The sequence below is a fragment of the Micropterus dolomieu genome, linkage group LG08, assembly GCF_021292245.1.
Source record: "Micropterus dolomieu isolate WLL.071019.BEF.003 ecotype Adirondacks linkage group LG08, ASM2129224v1, whole genome shotgun sequence".
NCBI lineage: Eukaryota > Metazoa > Chordata > Actinopteri > Centrarchiformes > Centrarchidae > Micropterus > Micropterus dolomieu.
In genome coordinates, this window is record NC_060157.1 from 12,150,783 (window position 1) to 12,160,029 (window position 9,247).

Sequence of the window (9,247 nt, forward strand, 5' to 3'; positions counted from 1 at the left end):
ACGGGCGGGCCAGTCCATAGCATCAATGCCTTCCTCTTGCAGGAACTGCTGACACACTCCAGCCACATGAGGTCTAGCGTTGTCTTGCATTAGGAGGAACCCAGGGCCAACCGCACCAGCATATGGTCTCACAAGGGGTCTGAGGATCTCATCTCGGTACCTAATGGCAGTCAGGCTACCTCTGGCGAGCACATGGAGGGCTGTGCGGCCCCCCAAAGAAATGCCACCCCACACCATTACTGACACACCGCCAAACCGGTCATGCTGGAGGATGTTGCAGGCAGCAGAACGTTCTCCACAGCGTCTTCAGACTCTGTCACGTCTGTCACATGTGCTCAGTGTGAACCTGCTTTCATCTGTGAAGAGCACAGTGGCGAATTTGTCAATCTTGGTGTTCTCTGGCAAATGCCAAACGTCCTGCACGGTGTTAGGCTGTCAGCACAACCCCCACCTGTGGACGTCGGGCCCTCATACCACCCTCATGGAGTCTGTTTCTGACCGTTTGAGCAGACACGTGCACATTTGTGGCCTGCTGGAGGTCATTTTGCAGGGCTCTGGCAGTGCTCCTCCTGCTCCTCCTTGCACAAAGGCGGAGGTAGCGGTCCTGTTGCCCTCTTACGGCCTCCTCCATGTCTCCTCATGTACTGGCCTGTCTCTTGGTAGCGCCTCCGTGCTCTGGACACTACGCTGACAGACACAGCAAACCTTCTTGCCACAGCTCGCATTGATGTTCCATCCTGGATGAGCTGCACTACCTGAGCCACTTGTATGTGTTGTAGACTCTGTCTCATGCTACCACTAGAGTGAAAGTATTGCCAGCATTCAAAAGTGACCAAAACATCAGCCAGGAAGCATAGGAACTGAGAAGTGGTCTGTGGTCACCACCTGCATAACCACTCCTTTATTGGGGGTGCCTATAATTTCCACCTGTTGTCTATTCCATTTGCACAACAGCATGTGAAATTGATTGTCAATCAGTGTTGCTTCCTAAGTGGAAAGTTTGATTTCACAGGAGTGTGATTGACTTGGAGTTGCATTGTGTTGTTTAAGTGTTCCCTTTATTTTTTTCAGATGTACAACGCAATTCAACTGGATCCTGAGTACATGAATGTGTAATTCAGATTAAATACTACAGAATATTACAAGAACTTCTGCAGTCAGTAAAAGTGAAATTTAGGGCTTCCTGAGGCCACAGAGCATCTCACCTTCATCCTCCTCGTCGTTGTGATCCTCCAGCATCTCCAGATGAGGCATGGTCAGCGTCATCATCTCCCACAGAGTCAGACCGAAGGCGAAGACATCAGCTTTGTCTGTGATCTCTCCTCCCTCATCCAGAGCTTCCTTCGGTTTCCACGGCTCTGTGCCGATGTACTCCGCCTTTGGATCTGACACTGAGGACGGAGAGAGAGAAAGAAGAAAAACATTTTTAATAAAACCCATATTGATGGATGACAATTTAATTACAAAAAACAGTCAATTTGTCTGTTTCGCCCCTAAAACACAATGCTCATTTATTTGGGGCCTTTTTAACAATTGGAACAACAAAGCAAGAACCAGAAGTTTGCAATTAGTTTAAATTAAACCCAAAATGGAAGTTGAGATCTCCACTGGCTGATGACATGTATGCACAAGAAGAGTTAAAGCATGAGAGACTAAAGAAGTTATGTTTCTGCCTGGGCACAGAAACAAAGCTAATCAACTGTTGTAAACAGCTGTTTCCACCCTAATGTTTTCTGCCAATTCTGTGCTTTAATCCATGATTAGTCCCACTTGTACACCCACACACACACACAGCCTTGTGGCACTAACTTCTTGGGAACCCGTCATTGACATAATGCATTCCCTACCCTAAACATCACAACCACATGCCTACACTAATTCTAACCTGAACCCTAAAACCAAGTCTTGACCCACAAAAAGCCCATTTAACTTGTGGTGTCCAGCATTTTGGTCCCCACAAAGCTGTCAGACCCCGCAAGTATAGTGGAAACACGATTTTTGGACCCCATGAATATAGTAAAACAAACGTGCGTGACACACATGTTTGTTCTTCTATGCCTGTGGGGACATCTCATTCACATAATGCTTTCCCAAGCCCCTTACCCTTAGCTTAACCATCACAACTACATGTCTAACAATAACCCTAAGCTTAACCCTAATTGTAACCTGAACCCTAAAACCAAGTCTTAACCCTCAAAAATCAGTCTCTACCCACGGGGACCCGCGGTGACATGAGTACCCATTGGTTAGTATGCATTCAGGTTAAAGTTCCCACCGGGTTACAAGAAAAACACACACATCAACAGTCTGAACTTGTTAGGGTTGGGCTACAAAATTTTCATCAGACAACGTCTAGATTGAAACATCAGGGTGACATTGGGGGTGAGGGCACGCGCACGGTCAGTCTTATGTGCACATGTCCACTCGCACAGACTTCAACCGGTTAAAGGCGGGGCAAGCCGGTGTGTTTACTGTCTGTCAGTCATTGGCCCAATGATACATTTATTGTAGAATTAAATTTCCACACTGGTTGTTTAAGGGAAATCCTGAACCTGAACTAGGCCTAATGTGTAATGTTAATCAGATCGATTTTAAGTATATGTCTTCATATTAGTAAGTACAGGTGATCAAAAAGCTGATGCTTTTTAATGGCACAAAATTGTTAAATTTTAAAAAGGAAAGTCTGGTGATATTGTATATTTTTCTTATTATCAACAATCCTATAAAAAAAGACCAAAACCACCAATGAATTGAAACAATTAACATGCCTGTGTATCCAAAGCCTGATAGATTTACAGTAACTTTTTCCTGTGTGCACATTAACAAGCCACAATGTTGATTCATTACCATGGACCAGGGAAATACTGTGAAATAATCTGCTGTGAAATAATCCACAGCTGAAAATAGTCCCCAACACTCAGAACACAAATGCACTCTGTATGCACTGTTTGAGTACTGCTGGCGGCATTAGCACGGTCTTTTGGGACTTGGTTTGAGAACCAGTGGATAGCCTGATCAAGTCCAGCATGGACCACGGACGAAAGTGCCCCTGAGAAAGGCCCCGAACCCCTAACTGCTCACCGCCACCCTGCCACCCTTTTCAAGAAGAATTTCCTCTCTGGGATCAATTAAGTATTAGTAACGTTTGATAAAAACTATAGTGCCCGACTGTTTCAAGTTATTACTGGGTATTTGAAGATGTCTTCAGTGGGAAGCAATGGATTTGGGGCTGAGTCCCACAGACAGGGTGGGGGAAACTGAAAAGCAGTGAGAGACGGACAAATGCATTGTTGGTTTTGTTCTTTTCATGAGATTTGTTGGCAAAAAACAAATCAATAAACAACAATATCGGCCTTATCTTTAACATAAATAGTGGTACGAATGCATCTGAGTCAACCCTGAACATTTGTCCAGCTAAATATGATATATCTAGTAACTGTAAACCTCGTTGGCAGATTGTCTCAGGTCTGACTTTCAAACTAAATCTCTAATTTTTATTGTATTTTCTATTATTTTAAAACTCAAAACTAATTTCTCTACCTGGACTTAGAATTTCATCAGTCATCTGACAACAATGTCAATATGACTGTGTGACCTGGGAATTAAAATGTAGATACTGGGCAGGCAAAAAATCCGTTTCAAAAACTGCAGGATTTCTCTTATTTCTCTGTTCACATACAGCGGCTGGGGTTTTCTAAAACTGAACAACTATTTTCACACTTTCTCAAATTGAAATTCTTTTGAGGAGACAGGAAAAGCCCCCTCACCTATCACACACAGTACAGTGCTGTATTTTTATACAAAAGCTAGAGTGGTTGATTTCCCATCATAAATGCCATGAACTCAATAACTACCTCTCATGTTCTCGTCCAGCTGCAGAGAAACACCAACATCACAGATCTTGACGGTCTCAAAGTCGCCCTTGATGACAACATTACATGACTTCATGTCACCGTGCAACAGCTTCTTCTCATTGTGAAGATACTGTAGAGACAAACAAACAAACGATTTCCGATACATATGGCTTAACAATGTCCTTCTGCGTTTATTGTTCATTTCTAAAATTTAATTAAAAGATGGCTGATGCTGAGAGGGAACAAATTTGATTTGGGAAAGCATGAACCACAGACTGTGTGAGTGGGTTTCCCATGGATACTTTATGAAATCATATTATGAACAGGAATATGTTCTTCTAGTCTTGTAACTCATGAAAATAACAGCAAGACATAAAATAAACGCAAAAATATAATTTTTGCATATTTAATTCATATATAAATTTGAAGTCAGTGCTGAAACTAGTGAGTTTCTTAGCTTCATACTTTTCAGGTAAGACTTTAGTCAAAAAATAAGTTGTCAGGATAACGGAAGATGATAAAACAAGCAGGACAAGGTGATTTTTACTGATGTGTACAACGGTCATGTGAAAAAGCTAAATTGTTTCCAACCAATAACTGATGGGTTCCAAGATTACCCATTGTTCTGCTGCTTTTGTTCTCTCCATGCACTTACCTGCATGCAATCTAGGACTGTCGCGGTGAATAATTTCCTCTGTGGTGATTTATTGTGTGGTCTGTTTATAGAGATTAATCCAGGTGTAACAGTAACTAATCCTGATATGACATCAGGTACAAGAGAAACCATGATTTACCTGAAGGCCACGCGCAACATGCAGTGCTACTTTTTCTATGTTGGCAGCAGGGAAGGCTTTCAGGCCATCCTCCCTCCTCTTCTCTATCAGGTCATTCAGAGACTGCTCTCCTCCGTACTCCATGGCCAGACACTTTGATCCATCTTTGGCCGTGGTGAAGGCACGAAACCCTTGATGTTGGGAAAAGGACACAGATTTACAAACCTAGATTCTAAAACAATATTACATTTATACTATGAATTATGAATGTGAAACAGAATGTAAAATTTGATTTATTCTATACACCTGTCAATACAGTACTGAGGTAATTTACAGCGGCTCCGACCAGGAGTCTGACTCCGGGGACGACGAAGACATGGTGGGTTTAGGAGAGTCATCAAGTGGGAGAATAGCAAGTTTGTAGCGAAGTCATTTGTAAGTATAAATCATCCATCTTGTTGACAAGTCTACCAGTATTTTTTCTTGTGAAGTTGGAAATAATTTATTCCTGTGCTTTGAACAACGAGACTTGTGTGATGTTATACTGTGATGAAATAAATTAACAAAATGTTCAGTCTTCTTGCTGGTTGTTCAGACACATTCATTATCATTATTGCCTTTTCTGTTAATTTAACAGGCGGCTCACCTTGTGCGTACGCTTGTTTTAAAGGCTCATTACGGTTTTGTATTTCTCTGTAATATAGCACAGTGTTAACACTGTAACTTATAACATCCTTTCTTAGCCCTGGAACTCAACCATTTCTGATATTTAAATAATTTCATTAATATCTAATGTCTTGAACTAATGACTACTAGTCAACTATTAAAATCTTTAGTCGGGGGCAGCTCTACTTAAAAGTATTCCTGTGGTTTACATTGGTGACTCAAAGAAGCATAAAATTATTATTAAGTAATAAGTTCTGAAGAACATAACATTGTGTTACACGCTGTAAATATCTCCATCAGTGAATGTACCGTAAGCCTGCTGTCATGTCTTACCAACAATGTTTGGATGATTGATTCCCTTCAGGACCTTTGCCTCCTCATTCAGGCGCTTCTGGTATACGGCCACCTGTTTCGTTGCACACTTAGTGTTGATCTTCTTGACAGCCCAGGGAGACGCATTCAACTTCCCCATTCTAGGATTAATATTTAACAACAAGGGTGATTTGTTTTAATATTATTTATACACAGACATGAAAACTTTCCCATGCAGTAGCTTGTAAAACATATTTTCTATACAAATAATAAGAGTCATTTATACTTAAGATGGATTATGGTAAACTTAAAAGCTATTTTAACTCTAATTATTTTTTATTTAATGCAATAAACTCTATGCAAATATTTTTTGCATTATTTATTATTTTAATATCATGATGACTTAATGTTTAGCTTCTCCTCTGTCATCTAGTATGCATCCACAATACACCAAGAAACTTAATTTTCAATAAAATGTGCATTTACTTTCTTTTTAAATTAAGAGCTTTTTAGGTGAACTACCTATACCATAAACCCTGTTTGATATTTTAAGATATAGTCTGCCTGTTATGTTCCCTATGAACAAAGCAGTCAACTGGCAGAAAAACAGCACAGATTAACACAGCACAGATGTTAGATTCAGGGTAGGGAGGGAAGAGAGAGGAGAAATTAGAAGATATAATGTCTATGATGTGTAAACCAATTTATCAAACAATTAATTTGTTAATCAGAGGACACCACAAACCTGTTCATGAGGTAAACGTTGACTCCAGTCCCACATCCCAACTTCTTCATGAAAGGTGAAGCTGGGATGGTGACTGGGGTCCCTCCATTGCTTCCAATACTCTTCACACGGACGGTTTTAGGGGTCTTGAACGCGCCCTCATCATTGCTTGTGGCAGGGGAGGCCATTCTGTCAAAGGAAAACACACATTATGTTACTGCTAATAACCCAAACACATAACATTTAATTATTCTGAGCAGAACTTAATTTACTGATTAGCACTATCGACCTACCTACACATTAGATAAATTAAGTCAATACATAGTTAAATTACGACAGCATGACTCAATTTCTAAGTTTTATAGACGCATGTTTGATATATGTAATACAAGCCGAATTAAAATCTGAAGTCTGTCATGTTCCACTTACTATGAATAAAGTTATTTTATCTATTGTCTATGTAACACTACAATAAAACGCCAATTTTTGTAATGGAGGCTGGCATAAGGCTTTCAATCATGGCGTTGGTAAAAAGCCTCAAACTTTTACATTAAACAGTGAAGTGGTGCCACTATTTATCACCTGCAAAGTAAGAGGAATTAAAATTAAAGACGACATAGACTGTTTGTCAACAATATATCATCATTTAATGAACATTTCACCAATGGCGGAAACATAGTAACGTTAGAGACCAAACTTAACATCAAAACAGCTCAAATTAACGTAGACCGCAAAGTTAGCTTCTTTGACATTAGCTAAACCATCAAATTATTGATATTAATATGACAACAGTCCGATTTAAGTTGACTTTATTGTGTTTTGAGTAAGACATCTCGATACTTTAGTAAATAAGTGCAACTTTACCTGCGTTTTCTTTCACTGTTGTTACTAAATTGCTGCAGTTAAAACGCGCCGAACATTCAAACCGCTGCTTGTGCTCGTGTCTCACCAGGCTGTAAGAATGCCGCAGAGGAACAAACTGAACGCCTGTAGTTTGCGATATGACAACAAGCGTATAAACACAGTTTTATTGGTTTTAATATTGTTTAAGGGGGCATACATGACATAGTGTGAATATAAAGAGACGTTCGCTAAAACGGTTTCAACACAATTTGTTTGTTGGTTGTTGTTAATGTTACAGTTGTAATGCGGCTTTTTAACCAACGGAGGTCAGTCACGTTACAAAATTATGCTCTATTATGTTAGTGGGTTGCAAGGTGGTGTGCAAGACTCAATGTTTATTAATTAGGATAGATAGATAGATAGATAGATAGATAGATAGATAGATAGATAGATAGATATGCATATGTGGGCAATAGGGGCAAGATAAGAAGAGATTCTCCCATCAATGTCAGGGGCTTGTCTGAAAGAATTCACTCACTCACAAGTTGACCTTCACCCTGACTCTCATGAACCCTTGTAAAAAAAATCTTCTTCACATACTGCAGATGTTTCCAGTCCACTCTCCTCATTGTGTGGAGGGATAACTGTTTCATTATGAGGAAAAAGAGTAGGAATGTGGTCCAATGACAAATGGACGAGGATGGGAAAGACTGGGACAATTGCTCAGTCTCTCTCTTTCTCCCCATTCCTCGTTCCCCTGAAGGGAAGTGAGATCATGTATGTGGGCTTTGCTGCCACATGTTGTGGTGCACTTTATAGAATAAGGATGGGTTACTCTCTGGTCACACCACAGAGAAACAGACAGAAAGAAAGAGTAGAGGATGCTGACTGTCATGATCAAGTGAAGAATAAATACATAATATCATGATTCAAATACAAATTTAGGAGGACTATTGCATGAGTTAACTCCTCTTTATTATTTAATGTATATGGATCGTTCTTGCAGCTTAAGGGTTAATAGGCTACTCAATTAATGAATATACTGTGAATGTATTGCATATTGTTCTTTATTTAAAGCATATTTTACTCACTTTTTAGGAAACTTCTCTGCTTTTCTGTGCAGTTTGTCTTCTGTGTGTACTTGTGTGCTAAATGCTTACATATTGTTGCATACATCAATACATCAATACATAAATACGATGTCTTCCTCTCAGCACTGAGTAACGCCTGTGATGGCTCTTTAGTAGTCAGGATTACCACAGTTTTTAGAAGAAAGAAAAACATTTTTTAGAAATGATATTCAGGAGCATCTCATCATATTAGAAGTGATTTGTAGATGATCAAATTTCCATTTTTTCTGAGCACTTCTTGTCCATGTTGGCTTAATAGTTGAGGTTCAAAAGTCCATCCTTGACCTTGGGGACAGTAGATTTCATTAGCTGAGAAGATCATGTGATATGACTGAAAACCCCAGAACAGCTAAATGGACCTTGTGTAGACCCAACTGACATATCAAATGTAAGCTCTGAAACAAAATATGTACACTTAAAGACAAACAACATGATTAAATTAGTATGACATCCAGAATTTTTCCTTAGTGCAGATGCAAACCACACGCAATCCTGTCTGTTTTCCTCACTATGGGTCAGAACAAGTATTTATAATTACCATCTAAACAACAAACAACAGAACTGATCTGGAACTTTCATACACCTCATGGCAAAAAAATGTGTGAATACCCGGATATTACAGCTATGTAAACATCTTATTTTATATTCATTGGCATTAATATTCTGCTATAACAGCCTCCACTCTTCTGGGAAGACTTAATTCAACTTGTTTGAATTAGCGTTTTTTTAAGGTCACAGATACAAGAACATTTGAGTGCAGGACCACCCAGGATTCATGTGTCAGATACTTAATTTTTTTCTCTATCTGGTTGGGTTTTTCACACAGAACTGCAGCCCATAAAAGACATTTTGCAGTAGTGCGAACATGCAGCATCTGCCCTCCAATCTGAAAATTTCTTCTCACCTGCATGTACAAAACAATGAAAACAAAAACCTCCCTATAGT

General features: G+C 39.6%; 1 protein-coding gene across 1 annotated transcript; it reads right to left on the bottom strand.

Moving 5' to 3' along the window:
• Positions 1-1,158: 1,158 nt before the first annotated feature.
• pbk (PDZ binding kinase) lies at positions 1,159-7,350 on the bottom strand. The gene is made up of 6 exons (XM_046056742.1): positions 7,194-7,350; positions 6,351-6,518; positions 5,627-5,766; positions 4,649-4,818; positions 3,855-3,984; positions 1,159-1,391 (listed from the first exon to the last, which is right to left on the bottom strand). Exons 2-6 carry the CDS (start codon positions 6,515-6,517, stop codon positions 1,174-1,176), a joined length of 825 nt encoding a protein of 274 aa, XP_045912698.1. The 5' UTR covers position 6,518; positions 7,194-7,350; the 3' UTR covers positions 1,159-1,173.
• Between the last annotated feature and the right edge of the window lie 1,897 nt (positions 7,351-9,247).